The following is a 17,476-nucleotide window of genomic DNA, read 5'->3' on the forward strand; positions in this document are numbered from 1 at the left end:
CTAGGGGCTTTTTTGGCCCCAACCCACATGGGCTAGGGCCAGGGCCTATTACAGGGCTTAATTGACAGCTCTAGTCACTACGAAGCTCAGTAAGACTAATAGCTCAACACCTACTCTAAACAACTCACTTTCAAAGTTAAAGCACTCTCTCAACATGGTTTAACAATTTGATCAATTTAACTAAGGCTTAAGCACATGAGAGAACCCTATCAGCAAAGAATTTAAGCTTCTAACCCTTCTCCATACCTTACATCACCCAAAACTAACTAAAATTAAACTCAACTGGCCACTCTCAATATAAACCCAGAAAGCTACTGCCCTGTGATACTTTAACTCTTATAACCCTTAAATTGCTACATGCTAGCCAAGACCATCAATCATAACATGCTCAAACCATTTAACATCATTAGTCTCACATCCTTAACAAACTAGAATTTTATTACTAATAAAACAGTATATTAATTTTGTCTTAACTACAAGCACTATATCGGACAACAATTAAACACTCTTTCAAGGCTTGACACAACACACACAACAACATACCCCAACACCGCAACAAGGTAATCAACCACACTAGATCCAAAACTCATACAACAGTCAACTAATGACCATTCACATCCACCCAAACTTTCCTGGTAAAAAATATATTGCACATACAACTGATTGGAATATAAAGACTAGGAAACATGACACCAACCTTACTGTTGCCTTCTACCCTTATAGTTTCAAACCAATAACCAAACCCAAAGACACATAATACCCAAAAAATCAATAATCAGTGCAACCTAAGGACAATTCATATCAGGCATAGAAATAAAGTGTGAAAAGCCAATAACATTATCACTGCAACACAAACAGGATGTCCAAAGCAGTTAATGTGACACATTTCACCATGGTACACATAATGAAGAACTCAGAAGTGGAAACATATTAGCATATTATAATTCAAAAGAAAAGAACTAGGTTAGCTTCCCTACCTTAGCCGATACTAATTTTCTTTCTCTGCCCAAGGTTCACAACCACTTTTTCACTGTATCCTCCCTTTCTCCTTGTAGGGTTTCCTTTTTAAACAAAAAAAAAAAAAAAAAAAAAAAAACTATTGTAACTCCCTTAGCTACTGTCATTCTCCTATTAAACTAAAGAATCTCATTTCTAAACAATCTTATCACTCTCAAACTCCCCTTTCCTTCTTCGCTCTCAATCAACCTAAATGCCCAAACTTACATTAACTTCTAAAATCTAACGTTAGTATCAGGTTGATTATTTCCATTAATTAAATTAGGCCTCTTATGCTAGTCTAGGTGTAATGTATCTAAGCTCTGAGCATAGCAAAATAAAATACACCTTAAGTCTTTTAGGTAGGTTTAAACTCCTTTCCTTAAGGTGTCAGACCACTGTTTCTACCATCAAGTTATCACATATTTTATGATTATAAAATGCACGGTAAAAATAATAAAAACACACACACACACGTGTGTGTATATATATATATATATATAAATTATATACCCATCCAAATTTGAACACATGACCTCTAACTCATAAAAAACTTTCACTTAGGAGGGTGTGTTCACTTGAGGATGATCAGAGGTGATTGAGGGAGAGTGATTGAGTTGATTTGAGGGTAATTTTTGTTGTTGTTTATTTGAGTGAATTTGGAGGTAAACGAGAGTGAATTTTGAAATAAAGTTTGTGAGGATTGGTGTAGGATTTAGTTTTTATAACAAATTAAAAAAATTTACTTCAAAATTCATTCTCGTTTATCTCCAAATTCACTCAAATAAACAACAAAAAATATTATCTTCAAATCCACTAAATCACTTTTCCCCAATCACCTTCTATCACCTATAAGTGAACACACCCTTGCTGAGTTACGCAACCCTTGTTATAAACATCCATTGCCTGTATATTACACTTTTATTAACATATTTTTTGTTTGTCGGTAACCTATTGAAAAACTGCGATTACCAACAGATTTTTGCAGTCTCTAACTAATATTGATCATTGATAAATTAAGTTTTTTTTTTTAATATTATATTAATATAAATTTAAATAATTATTGATTGAATTTCAAATATTTGGATTTTTCTATCCCTAGCTCTGAAAGTTCTTAGTTCTTACCAATGTATGGGGAAACAAATGCATATACAAAATTCAAAACAGAAAACACATGGCACATAGTAGCTACGACCAACGTAACATCAGCGTATAACAAACCACATACAAGACAAAACCAAGTTATAAAGAATTGTTACGAATTAAGTAAAGCCAATGCAGTAGAAGACACCTTGTTCCTCAATAACAAGAGAAAACAGCTTTCAATTAAGCCCCTTAATATAATATATGCTGTTAAACAAAAGAACCATCGAAAACAAGGTCGGAATAATTACTCGTATATGGCCGGCCTAATGATTATTCTTTGCATGTAGGACTTTGTCAATGCCACAACATTGGTTCTTAATATGCGCACTTTCTCTCAAATTCTGGGTATTTCTCTTGTTATTTGTCTCATTCGCTCTATTTCCTTTCTGTTCAACCAATAACCCTCTTTTCTTCTTGTTTGATCAACTAAATTATGGTTCAGAAAAGACCGTATTATTGCCTTGTTATGCTCCTTGTGTTGGGGATTTGTTTTGAGCCATCGTTGGGAGACACAAATGCTCAAATTTTGATGAGGTTCAAAGGTTCCTTGTCAAATGGGAAAGCCTTAAACAATTGGGGGAGCGAGTCTAGTTTATGTAGCTGGACTGGCTTGTTATGCCGCAAAAACCAAACATTTTATGGCTTGAGACTAGAGCATATGGAACTGGGTGGGAAGATTGATATAGAAACCTTGGTTGAATTGCCAACTTTGGTAAGCTTTAGTGTCATTAACAATACATTTGAGGGTCCGATGCCGGAGTTCAAAAAACTTGTGAGTTTAAGGGCATTGTTTCTGTCCAATAACAAGTTTTCCGGTGATATTCCGGATGATGCTTTTGAAGGCATGAGAAAACTGAAGAGGGTATTCTTGGCAGAAAATGGCTTCACTGGTCCTATTCCAAAGTCACTTGCTAACTTGCCAAGACTCTTGGATTTGGACTTACACGGGAATGGTTTTGGAGGAAATATACCAGATTTTCAACAGCAGGATTTTAGAGTATTTAACTTGTCAAATAACCAATTGGAGGGTCAAATACCAGAAAGCTTAAGCAACAAGTATCCAAGTTCATTTGCTGGTAAATTAATAGTATTTCTGTTTTTTCACCAACAGGCACAATTTTTAATTCGTTTGATGTTTCTCACTACTGATTTAATTTATTTTATTTGTTATGAAAATTTGAGTTTACTGATATCTTATTTCAACCTCACTTCTTGCCTAAACTAAAACCGTCTAATTTGATTCGTAGCACAGCTTGCTACAAATATCATAGATAAACTTCTATCTATAGTACATTTGAAACTATGTCATCATTAACCTGATTTAATTACATATATGGAGATTCATTGATTTCTTTGATATTGTGAATTAAATGTGGTCAAAATTATATATGGTGACAAACCATATATATATATATATATATATATATATATATATTAAATTCATTCTAATTATCAGTATATCTTCATTCATAAAGTAATTAGAGTAAATTTTATTCATTATAAGATTTTTCATTATTTGTCATGAACCTAAATTCTTCTGTCATCCCACACAACTATTCCCATCTCACCATCAACGATCTTTAAAAAGAAAAAATAGGTTTGAATATTCTTTTCCTTCTAGTTGCAATAGGTTGTTGATAATATTTCCCTAAGCTCATTCCTTCTTGATCATAAGCTGACTTCTCACTCTTACTTCCCCTTAATTGATTGTTTTTTTTTTTTCATTTGTTCTTCTTTAAAAAGCTTAATGAACAATTTGAAGTTCTTTGTCATTCGTGTTTTTCTCCATATATAATGAGTTCTTTAGAAATTTGTTTTAAAGTATGAATGGATTCCTCATAGTCACTCTCTCCATGATGAGATGGATGTCTACACATCTTTTAAATTCAATGGTTTCCCTAGAATAAAAAATTTAGAATTTTCACAAGTTCACTTCTAGGTAAGAAAGATGAGTCATAAGGACTTCATCAGTTAAAGTCAAATGGAGAGTAATTGAGACATCTAAGAAATAAAAAAGCCTTAGTTTGTTTTACTGGAAACTCCTTGATCCTCATTGGCATAATCACCTTCATCAAAGAAGAAGGTATATAAAGGAGATAATCGAGTTAAGCAAGTCTAGCTTCAAATTTTCAAAGACAAATTTGAAAGCTTGAGAATGAAGGAGAGAGAACAAGTAGTTAAGTACATAACTCGGGTGGAGGCTGTGGCAAATCAACTCGGTAGAAATAAAGAGGATTTTCCTAGCATCCAGGTTTGGAGAGGATCTAGATGTCATTAATTAAGAACTTTGAGAATATAGTTTGCTCCATCAAGGAATTCAAGGATTTCTCCATGTTCTTGGTTGAAGAGCTTGTCCTTGGAGGCACACAAACAATAAAGAAGGAAGAACTATGAGCCACTTGATAAAGCACTTCATGCAAAGCTTGACTTTAAAGGAGGAGTTCTAAACTCTCAAGGACGAGATCCTGGTGGAAGAGGTCGATAAGGCTGAGGACAAGGAGGTCGAGGTCGAGGTGATTTTGAAGATGAAGAAAAGCAAACTAGTTTGTAGAATTGGCATGACTGCCAACAAGGGAGAAGCCAAGGAGATCGGTCAAGTAGCTATAAGGTTGAGTGTTTTAAGTGTGACAAGCACGACCACTGTGTAAATGAGTACAGGTCGGCCAAATGCTATAATTGTGGCAAAGCCAATCACAAAGCAAAATATTGTGAGGTTGAGAAGAAAAAGGAGACAAATTTCCTTACTAAGTTTGATGATGTCAAGGAGCTCGAACACCAAGCTACCAAGCTGGAGACCCAATCCAAGCTGCGTCTAGGTTGGTAATGTCGAGCAAACCGGATGCCGAACTGGGTCTGGGTTGTGTAATGTCGAGGAGACTAGATGTTGAGCTACGTTTGGATTGTGTAATTTTGAGATAACCGGGGGCCAAGATGAGTCTGAGTTGTATGATATCGAGGAGTTTGAAAGCCAAGTTATGTTTGAACGAAAAATCAGATGTCGAGCTTTAAGCTGAGTTGTTCAAACAACTTGGTTTAGTATCTGGATATAGGGATGAGTAACCATATGTGCGGTGATGACAGTTTCCTCAAAGAGCTCACTAAAGTGGATGTCGGGTATGTATCATTTGGAGATGATTCCAAGGTAGCGCTAAAATGACGAGGAACAATCTTGTACCTACAAAAAGATGGTTAAGTTATAGAGATACGAAACATGTACATACCTGATCTAAAAAAGTAATATATTGACCATAGGTCTGCTGATGGAGAAGGGATACTCGGTTTTGATGAAGGATCGAGTACTATACTTAAAGGATAAACTCAGTCGCTTGATTACCCGAGTAGAAATGAAAAAGACACAAATGAATTTTCATGGAAGACATGGGTGTATTTCTTACGAGAAAAGTATATGGTTTTTGAGGTATTTAAAAGGTTTAGGGTGTTGGTTGAGAAGGAGACTGAAAAGCCCATAAAAGTAATTCATTTTGATAGGGGACACGAGTTCACATCAAGAGACTCCATGAAGTGCTATAAGGAGCACGACATATAGAGCGATATTTGACAACTTCATACTCATCACAACAAAATAGTGTAGTAAAAAGAAAGAATCTAACCATCCTTAATATGGTCCAGACCATGTTTAAAAGTAAAACCATGCTAGAGAAGTTGTGGGAAAAAGTAGTATAGTGTGTTGTTTATGTGAAAAACATATGCCCATATGCTAAGTTAAATGAGAAGACACCATAAGAAGCTTGGAGTAAGCCAAGTGTGATTAACTTCAAAGTGTTTAACAACATGACTTATGGTCATGTTCCAGCACGATATAGGACTAAACTCGAAGACATGAGTAAGAAGTATGTTTTTATTGGGTATGACAAAAAAGTGAAAGTGTATATTGTGAGTTGAGACACTCAGAACAATGAGGAGAACAAATGGAGCTGAAACAACAAGAAGGAGAAGTCTAACAAAAACTCAAAACTAGGAAGAGAGAGCTTAGAAAATGAAAGACAGAGTCTTGAAATTGGTGGTAGAAGCTCGAAATCCATTGCTTGAAGAAAGAATGAAAAATATAATGAAGAAGATGAACCCGTACAACCCCGAATTCAAAGTCTGCAAAATATATACAATTCCATTGACGAAATACATGTTGTATGTTTCTTGGTAGGTGCAAAAGATGTGAGCTCTAAAGAGGTTGTGCAAGATGATTAGAGGACAAAGGTGGTGGAGGGGATCCAACCAATCTATTGAAAAGAGCTTGGCCCATTGGTGTAAAATTGGTTTATAGGAAGAAAATCAATGTGGATGGAGAAGAAGAACAATATAAAGCCCAACTTGTGGTAAATGGGTATAAACAAAAAAAGGGAATTGATTATGGTGAAGTGTTTGCTCATATGGTGAGGATGGAAACAATACAGTTGTTATTCTCCTTAGTAGCCCGTCACAAATAGACAATACAATAGATGGATGTGAAGTCAGAATTTCTAAGTGAAGTTTTGGAAGAGGAGTTATATGTTGAACAACTATTTGGATAATGCAGAGAGGAGACAAAAAGTAAGTTTTGAGATTAGAGAAACACTTTATGGCTTAAAACAGGCCCTCAAGCATGGAATGAATGTATTGACAATTACTTCAAAAGGAATGAATATGATTAATGTCCTTATGAACATGCATACTTAAAAAAGAATAATGGAGACATGATTATGGTTGCCTTGTATATTGATGACCCAATCTTCATGGGAAGCAAGGCCAAGTTGGTTGCGGAATTTAAGGAAGTGATGATAAAGGAATTTGAGATGACTGATTTGGGACTCATGAAGTATTTTCTCGATTTGGAGGTCATTTAAGGGAAGGAAGGCATTTTTGTGTCTCGAAAAAGGTATGCAAAGAAGATATTACAGAAATCTAACATGAGGAAGTGTAACTCAGTTTCTACCCCTATGGATCTTGGCATAAAGCTGATTTGAAGATGGAGATTGAGTTGATGCAAGCAAGTATCACAGTCTAATTGGAAGTCTAAGGTATTTGACAAACTTGAGACCATATTTGATGTTAAGTGTTGAGTTCACAAGGCGGTATATGGATTAGATAAGGTACTCTCTCTCGAAGGCATTGAAACGAATTTTGAGGAACGTGAGAGGAACAATATCATTTACGTTGTTTTTCACTAAAACAGATTATTATCAACTTAGTGGGTACTTAGATAGTGATTGGTGTAGATGCATTGATGACCAAAAAAGCATGACATACTATATTTCCTTCAAGGGGAACACGACATTTACCTTACTTTCTAAGAAACAGCCTATAGTCACACTATCGAGTAGTTGCAGTGCCTTGGAGTATGCGTCATGTTGTTTGACTTAAAAATCTTCTAAGCACACTGGAGATGAAGCAAGAAAAAAAGATTGTGATTTGAGTGAACAATAGTTTTACTATTGAGCTAGCAAAGAACATGATCAATCACAAAAAAAGTAAACACATTGATTTCCAATTTCATTTTATCATAGAAAAAATAAAGCAAAGAAGCATGGAGTTAGAATATGTGGGAAGTAGGGAGCAAATTATTGGCATGTTCACAAAGCCATTTCCTATAGTATTGTTCCATGAATACAAAAAGTTGATATGTATGAAAGAAGAAAAAATTTAAGTTTATAGAAGAGTTTTGTTGAAATACACTTAAATTTAGAAATTATTTAACAACTATTGTGAGTGGTAATGTTTAATGCATTTGAAGGGCAGGGCAAGAGTCAAGTAATTAGTATGTTATATTTTTATAATTATGGTAATTATAGTGTTGTGTTTTGTAATAAATGGAAATATGGTTAAATATGTTTTTAGTCCCTATACTTTGGGTGATTTTGGTTTTAGTCCCTTTTTCAAACTAAGGTACAATTTAGTCCTTCAACTTTAGAAAACTCTGGTTTTAGTCCTTTTTACCAAATTTTTTTAACTTTATTTGTTGTTTCAAATGCGTTTCTCGGTTAACATTGAAGCAAAAATGTGCCAAACAAGGTAAACAATCCAAATGCTATAATGAAACGTGCTTGAAACAACAAATAAAGTTAAAAAAATTTGGTAAAAATGACTAAAACCAGAGTATTCTAAAGTTAAAGGACTAAATTGTACCTTAGTTTGAAAGAGGAACTAAAACCAAAATCGTCCCAAAGTATAGAGACTAAAAACATATTTAACCCATGAAAATATTATGGCTTAGAAATATAAAAGACCATTATTTGTCATTTGAATTGTGGTGTTCACAAGAAATGAGTACACACAAAAACAAATTCAGATAACATGAAATGAATACACACAAAAACAAATTCAGATAATTTTAAGTGAGTGTCAACAAAAAAAAGTTAAACATCATATAAAAATATAAATCCATTAATTTAAAGTTTTACGTTGCGTTAATTTCTTATATAAAAGTTGAACTCATCTCATTAATGTTATATTTTCATGATCTCCTTAAAAAAAAAAAAAAAAAAAAAAACCTATGGGTCGTGTATTATATTTTAGTCATCTCCACTAAAGTGGTATTTATACTGCATACCCACGATTTATCTGTAATTTTTTGCTATGTTACATATATGTTCAATTTACATGTTTTTGTGCAACGCAGGCAACGAAGGTCTATGTGGAAAACCTTTAAGTTCCTGCAAGATTGGCGGCAACGAATCTAGATCATTGGAACCAAACCTTGATTCTCCTGACAGCAAGGGAAAAAACCACAGAACCCTTATAACTGCCATTATAGTAGTAGCAGTTATTGCTTTTTCTTCAATAGTTGCACTTCTATTTATCCACAAACACAGGAGAAAAAGGTTTAAACCCAGAACATTACCCAGGCAGGGTAATTCCCAGCCAAGTGTAGGCTTCAAGGAGTCGCACTCCGTTGATATGACAGGTGATTTGAAAGGTGGAGATAGCGAATTGAACTTTGTTAGGGAAGACAGAGGAGGATTTGATTTGCATGAGCTGCTTAGTGCCTCAGCAGCCGTTCTTGGTAGTGGAAGTTTCGGTTCCACTTACAAGGCTATGATTCTGAATGGACCAACAGTGGTTGTGAAGAGGTTTAGGCACATGAACAATGTTGGGAAACAGGAGTTTAATGAACACATGCAAAGGCTTGGAACTTTAACACACCCTAATCTTCTCCCTCTTGCAGCATTCTACCACAGAAAAGAAGATAAGTTCTTGGTTTATGACTTCGCCGAAAATGGCAGCTTGGCCAGTCATCTACACGGTATATATTTATTAAAAACTGCATTCTGCTTCTAAGATTCATTAATTCTAATAATTTAAAGAAAACTGACCATCATGAATACCATTTTTTCGCATTGAGTTGCAGGCAGAAATGGCTCTGTTCTTACATGGTCCACCCGTTTAAAAATCATAAAAGGGGTGGCTAGGGGCTTAGCCTACCTGTATGAAAACTTTCCAGGAAAAATGGTACCTCATGGGCATCTCAAATCTTCTAATGTGGTGCTGGATCATTCGTTTGAGCCAAAGTTGACTGAGTATGGCCTTGTGGAAGTGATGAATAAGAGCCATGCTCAGAAGTTCATGGCAGCCTACAAGGCCCCAGAGACGAGCAAATTTGGTAGGCCAAATGTGAAAAGTGATGTATGGTGTCTGGGGATCCTGATTCTGGAGGTGCTGACTGGGAAGTTCCCAGCAAACTATCTGAGACATGGGAAGGGTGGGAATAATTCTGACTTGGCAACATGGGTGGATTCAGTTGTGAGGGAAGAATGGACTGGTGAGGTGTTTGATAAGGACATCTTGGGGACTAGGAATGGGGAGAGTGAGATGCTGAAGCTGCTGAGGATTGGAATGTTTTGTTGCAAATGGAATGTAGAGAATAGGTGGGATTGGAATGAGGCAGTGGCAAAGATTCAGGAGGTGAAGGAGAATGATGGTGAGGATGATTATTCTTCTTGTTATTATGTCAGTGAAGAGGATTTGAATTCAAGGACTGTCACTGAAGATGATTTCTCTTTCTCTGTCACTAATGGATGACTTTCATCCTACATTTTCAACATTGCAGTTGAGCTTCTGGTTACTTTTGCTTACTTTACACTTGTGTTTGAACCTAGTCATTAGGATGCTGATTACAGTCATTGAGACCTTAAAATTGCTTTTATATTTGCACAAAAAAGTCAATTACAATACTAATATTTTCTTCATTTATAATTTTCTATATATTTGTATTTGTTTTTAAACTTTGTGTATGAATAATAAACATTTATATTCATTTATAATGTTAGCTATTTCCTTTTTTAGAGAAGTTATTAGTTTCGATTAGAAGTTACTTATAAATTGCAAACATTTTTTTACTTATGATGTTAATACAGTGATTTAAACTCTCTCCTAAGAGTTTCTCTGATTAAAACTTCACTATAAAATTTTTTATACCTTTCTTAATTATAAATTTTTTAGATTTTTTAACTTTACTTAAGAGTTATTCTCCAAATTTCTATATATTCCAAATTACAATAACATGGTATTCATTAATTCATGTATCGTGATCAGATAATAGTAATCTTTCTTTAAATAAATTATCCTAGACGAAAATTCAAGTCAACTAGTATCAATCGGTACTATTCTTTTGGGAGTATTCTTCAATGGTGGAATCAAGTCGCAATTCAGCAACTACGAAAGATTTGAAAGATCGTGAGACAGTTAGAATATTGACCATTTGGCAGAACTTGCATGTCAGTACAGAATTTGTAGTGTATCTATGAAGGAAACATTGTGAGAATTGTTGTAACAAAATACAAAAGTAGCCTTTGTAGCTCCATAGGTTCGAGGACAACGTTCAAAGTGTTACGTCAATTAGAGATAAGACCAATTTAATATATATAAAAATTTAATATATATAAATGGATGTAAACTTCATATTTTTATGGAACAAAGCTTGTTCAGATTAACTTTCTCATAACAGTGACAATGTAGACTAATGTATCAATGTGACATTTTCTCTTTTTATTGATCATACACATTATGTGTGAGTCTAAGTTGACTATTGTTCATACGGAGGATTGTTCATTGATCAATAGTGAAAAAATGGTCATTATTTAGCTTTTCAAATGTTAATGTCTGAACTCAAAAAACCTGACAAAAATGAATGGTGGTATTTTTGTCATTAAAACAACTTTTTACGTGGTACGCCAACTAGTGGAAAATACCAAAAAAAAAAAAACAAAAAATACTACATCATTTGTTTAACAGAACCAATGTAATTTTTCTTCGTATATTTTAAAAAAATAATTACATAAGTTATGTAAGAGAACAAATGTATTATCTCTTAGTTTTCAATCTTGCGCTCAATCTCATTATATGCTTTGTCACACTTTATCTTCATTTTCACTCTCTCCTCCACCTCATTTTTCAATTAGTCTCTCTTCCATTATCTTTCGTCACTTCTATTAAATTATCAACGGAGATATATTGACAAATGTTTTTTTATCAGTTATTAATGGATTATATCAATTCATTTAGTGAAAAAAATATTTATTAATAATTGCATCGATAAAATATGTGTGAAATATTCATCAGGAAAGTATATGCATCACAATGGACAAAAGTTATCGGTAGTTGTTTAAGTAGATTTGATTAAAAAATTTGGAATTCAGTTTTTTCTCTTTTCAGCAAAGCAACCATCGTCTTCGACAAAAGTTACTCTGTGAAAGATTTTTATATCTCCACAAAATAACCTTCACATAATACAATTTGTTGTGGCCTTATGTCAAAATTCTCCATAATCTGCCAGACTAAACTTTGCATTTTCTTGTCTCTTGTGGAATTTGTTAGATTAAAGGAGGTAAAAAAAAAAGGTCCAAGATTTTTCCATTTTCTAGAATTTCATTAAACGAATAATGATATGAATATTAATACTTTTCTTTCTTTCGGAGTTCAAGCTTTCAGTTGTCTAGTTTCTAGATTTGTTAGAATATATTTTAATTTTCTAAATATAGCATTTTAGAAGAATTTTTTCATCTCATTACATTGATTTAAAACCAACATAAGATTATCTAAATTATGTATTAATAACATTAAATATCATATTGAAAGTGTAGTACATTACAAATTTGAAATGTTAGAATCATGATTCATACAAGTGACTTAATTTTATGTGATTTTCAAGAATTAATTAAAGCTTAATATATTAATTTTCAAACATTGTGAAAAAGTTTAAAATCTATTTATTACGTAATATTTGATCGGGTTTTCTGGATTATTATTTTTGAATTGCTGATTTTTAATTCTAAAATCCAAACAATCCTCTTCACTTTGAAAACTGATTTTACAATAGAATTGTTTTGAAAGACGATTTTAGGTTAATTCGTTTTAAATTGTATTATTTGATCGAGGACGATTTCTATCATATATTTTTTCCATAGTCACAAGCTTAGAATTGTTTTTCTCACTGATTCAATTAATTAACAGTCTTTTATTTTTCTTGCACAGACGATGATGGGAATGGTGATGTCATGAAAATTAAATTTCACAATCATGGACAAAGAAGTAGCACATCTTCTTCTTCAATTTATTTTTATATTGGCTTCATTCCTTTGTAAATAAACTAATGATTTAGAATATCACAAGCACAATAAATAAACATCTGAAAGAAAATACATGAGAATGAAACTATTCCTGGAGAAAAAGAAGATATACAAAATGTGTTATTCCCATCAAAATATCTCTCTTCTCCTAAGTGTTTGTGACATGTTTGGTGCCTTAATGCATGATGTAAGTCAGAACCAAGGCAACCAACATTAGTACATAAGCTACAGCTTGGTCAACTGAGGTGCCTGAAAATTGCAAACAACAATTTGTTAACTATGGATTGGCATAAAATGGAAAAAAAAAACATTTTCCTATATTTTAACAACTATTTGATAGGATTGTATGTCACTACCTTCATTTATTTGATTGAATTATTTTCAAAAAATATTTGAAACGAACAAATCATAAATCATCATGTATGTATTGTCAAAAAGTATATTTTTTTCTCAATATTATAAACATTAACAAGAAAAAGTTGAGTGAATATTATGAGATCTATTATATAATAAGTGTTGGAAATCTAGAGTCCAAGTCTTACATTTGATAGAAACAAAAAAGTAGAATAGACCTATTAATTCATTGTTTTAAGGTTTTGGATGCAGAAGGATGTCAATTCTTCATGTGATTAAACTTTGTTCTTATTGGTGTTTATCTCTCGCGAATCTTCTCTTCGATAAATTAAATAACAATAAAAAGAAGAAAAATGTGAAAGAGAAAAAATAATTACCATCACTTGTAGGAGCAGGAGCCGGAGCAAATGACTGTGACGAAGCCACTGCCATAAGAGCTGCCAAAATGACACAAAGAAAAAGAACCACCCTGGAAAAAGCCATCGTATCTGAGTCTCTCTCTCCTTCTCTTTCTCAACCTCAAGAGAGAAAGAAAGGAGAGAGAAATCCGATTAACGAAACTGAAATTCAACTATGTGTGGGTGCTGAATAACAATGTTTCTTCTCTTTCTTTTATAATGCTGTCATGATGAAACTATTCCAACCTGTTCACATGTTCAATTAGAGGTGCCTCCACACTTTCTGGGGATCCATCCACTAATTTTCGATTTTCATTTTCCTCTCCTTATTTTTTACTAAATTTACTTTTCAACTACCTAACAAATCGGTATTAGTATTGTATTAAAACATGTCATAATTACGTTTTTGTAATTAAATTTTATGGAAAAATTCTATCCTTCAAAAATGTTTAAGAATCAATATGAGATTACCTATTATATTTAGAATAATTTCCATAAGTAATTTAAAATAGTTAAGTATCAGTTTAAAGCTAACAGAGTGGTTAGAATTTTTTTTATAAATAATTATAAAAGAAAGAAAGTAAGTTAAAGAAAAACTAATTTGTAAAAGTTTTCTTGTATAGATTCTTTTAAATTAATTTTTAAAATGTTTATGAACTAATTTAGTTGATAAAAGATTTTTTTTTCTTAGTTTTTAGGAAATATTTATCGAAAATTTTCTCTACACACAATACATTCTAAATTGTACTATTTAAAATCAATTTCACATTAAATTTTAAAATCTAGGAATTTGTTTGTAGTTTTTTTTAACAAAGCATCAATTTGCCATTTTTAAAAAGAAAAAACTAAACTATTAGTTGATTTACCAAAACCATATTTATCACATCTAAGTTGGTAGTGTACTATTTATTGTTTTGGATCATTCTAATATCTCGTTGGTTTTAAGTTATATTTAGTTTAGATTGATGGTGTTTTTATCTTATGGCTAATTATTATCTAGTGAGTGTATGAAAAAAACGAAATAATTAATATTGTGCCTTCAAAAAGAAATATAATAACAAGTGATGATGTTATTATTTTCAAAATAGTTTCATATTTTTTTTTATTTCTTAATAATACAATTATGAGATATTTCTCTTACTTTGTGGTTTGAATAGTAATAATAATTTAGATTAGTCTAGTTGTGTTTTCTTGAACTCAAAGACAATTCCAAGAGACATTAAGAAAAAGAGAAGATAAACCACATTTATCAAATAACCATATAAAGTGGTCACACAGCCTCGTACGAACCCGTTCTCTAATCAAAGGTAACATTAATAAAGTATAAAACAAGCTTTTGACATCAACAAAAAAGAGAAATAACAAAGAAAAAATTCACTATAAAAAAATAATCACTAAATATAAGAAAATAATAATAAAGATTACACTTAAAACTTAAAAAATCTAACAAACAAATAGTGTACATTAGATAAATAGACTCTTCTTCTCTCTCTTTTTTTTCCTCTCTGGATCTTTCATTTTCTTTCTATTTTATTTAAACTATATTTGTTTACATATTTTCTTTTTGTCTTTCTTTTATATATAAATAAATAAATGTAGATATACACACACTTATGTATACATATATTATCTATAAATTTAACAATTTAGGAAAAACAGAAAACAATATTAGACACGTGTCACATACATAATTTTCTTGAAAAAACAAAATGAAATTAATATAAAATCTACTATAAAAATAAGATAACAATGTATAATTCAAATTTCAACGCTACCCCTTATTTATTCGTGCACACCTGCCCTTTAAATGTTTTTTTTTTGTCATTTGCACAGGTTTTTCTTCAGCTGTTTTCAAAATTGAAGACAACACTGTGAAGTCACAAATATACCCTTCTTCATTGGGTTTACGTAATGCTTTCCGTTTTCGCTTTTCTGATGGTATTATTGTCCTTTTCCATTTCTTCTTCAACTTTGGTACGAGTACTGTGTAGGTGATTGACGCTTATTGTCGTCGTGAGTAGGGATGGAAACGAGTCGGGTTCGTGTCGGATAGTGTGAGACCCGAACCCGATTCGTCGGATAAAATTGTATTCGAAACCCGATCCGCTATCCGTCGGGTATCCGTCTAAAAAAAATCGCGGATATTTTAAAATCCGCGAATATCCGCGGATACCCGCAAACATTTAAAAAAATATTTTTATAAATTATTAAAATAAAATTTAAATAGAATTACAAAAAAATATATAAAATATAATATAAATTAAATTAAAATTTAATTTTTGTTTGGGTTGAATTGGTTCGATGGTCAGTCGTCCTTCTTTGCTTTGTTCTCTTTTGATCTTCAATCCTTCTTGAGAATGTCATCCACTTCGATGGGTTGTTGACGTGCAGAAGACACTCTGACACTCAAAATATAAAAAAGTCTAAATTTTATTAGGATAGAAGAGGAAGATTATACCTGGATATCAATTTTATATTTATAGAGCCTATGACAGGCAAGCCCATTGATTAACCATTAGTGCATTATATTTTTAGACAATCAAATCCAATAATAAATAATTAATATCATATAATAAATAATTAATATCGTATATTTTGTAAAGAGGACAAGCTGACTTATTAATTAGTGGTGTATATTTTTAGGTAATCAAACCCAATAATCAATAATCAATATCGTATATTTTGTAAAGAATAAGACAATCTAATCTATTAATACATGTTAATTGTCAATAAATGACAATGAATTTCGATTGGTATATTTCATATAGTACAATTTTAATTAAATTTAACCTTGTAAAATATAAATTAATTTTAATTTTAATTATATTTAACTTAATAAAATAAAAATAAATTTTTATTTTTATTTTTTGCGGGTAGCGGATATCCGTGGGTACGGATAGTATAATACCCGCACCCGACCCGTTTATAAGAGGGTATTAAAATATCCGCTATCCGCGGGTTTCGGGTAGTAAATATCCGCGGGTATCAACTATCCACGCGGATTTTATCCGTCGATATCCGCGAGCGCAGATTTTTTTACCATCCCTAATCGTGAGTATTGTTGTGTTCAACTGGATAAGATCGCATTTTGAATTGGCATATGTAACATGCTTAAAAGAGCAGGGGCAGAAAGGGGAATGCACAAATAAAATAAACACGGGGCAAGAGATGACAGAGAATGCATGCAGCAAAACCGTTAGGAGGAGCACACGTCACAAGAAGAGAAATCAGTATTTGGAGGATTTTGTTTGACAGAGGACACGTGTCTGGTATGAATCTTTCCTGGACCTTCTAGACTCTCTGAAATTCCTCTCTGCTTTTCTGTGCTCTATTTGACAATCTTCTCTGCATCAGGTTGAATCATCCCTTTCCAGCTCAGGATAACCATCACCGACCCATCCCATTCTTCTATTTCTATTGCAATGCTACTGTTGAGTTGTAATAGAATAGATACTTACTTTTATATATACACACTTTGCCTATACAGAACATCAATAAAATTCATTTGTTTCATTGGTGCTTTCATTGCTCTTCATGGCTGAGGCTACACGGTTGAAGGATCTTCAAGCTTAATTAAAAACCCAAGGTAGTGAGATTCAAAGGTTGTTGGACCGATTTGAGCTAGGAGATCGTCAACAGCGCGAATACAATGCACAAAAAGAGGCGGAAAATCAGCATCGATTTGATCAAATACAAGCAACATTGGAACGCTTGTTGCTAGAAAAATCAACCCATCAATAGCATGAAGAGTCGACGACGAATGCTTCGCCAAGACCGTTGAATACTACGCTTCCTATGAAGAATATTTCTCTAGAGTTTCCTCACTTTGATGGAACGTCATCAGTGCTTAGTTGGATTTTCAAGGCGGAGAAAATTTTCAACTATCATAATACTCCGGATTTGGCTAGGGTGGAGATAGCGGCTATGCATTTTGAGGGTGAAGTGGTGTCATGGTTTCAGATGTTACAGAGGTTAGCCAATGTGAATACTTGGGTAGATTTAACCCGTGCTCTTGAGTCGCAA

At 32.8% G+C, this 17,476-nt stretch overlaps 1 protein-coding gene across 1 annotated transcript; it reads left to right on the forward strand.

Moving 5' to 3' along the window:
- Positions 1 to 2,575: 2,575 nt before the first annotated feature.
- LOC106763573 (pollen receptor-like kinase 5) lies at positions 2,576 to 10,155 on the forward strand. Its single transcript, XM_014647746.1, has 3 exons — positions 2,576 to 3,218; positions 8,756 to 9,379; positions 9,485 to 10,155. The coding sequence occupies exons 1-3, from the start codon at positions 2,576 to 2,578 to the stop codon at positions 10,153 to 10,155; spliced, it is 1,938 nt and encodes a 645-aa protein (XP_014503232.1).
- Positions 10,156 to 17,476: the final 7,321 nt, after the last annotated feature.

This window comes from Vigna radiata, chromosome 6, assembly GCF_000741045.1.
Source record: "Vigna radiata var. radiata cultivar VC1973A chromosome 6, Vradiata_ver6, whole genome shotgun sequence".
NCBI classification, from domain to species: Eukaryota; Viridiplantae; Streptophyta; class Magnoliopsida; order Fabales; family Fabaceae; genus Vigna; species Vigna radiata.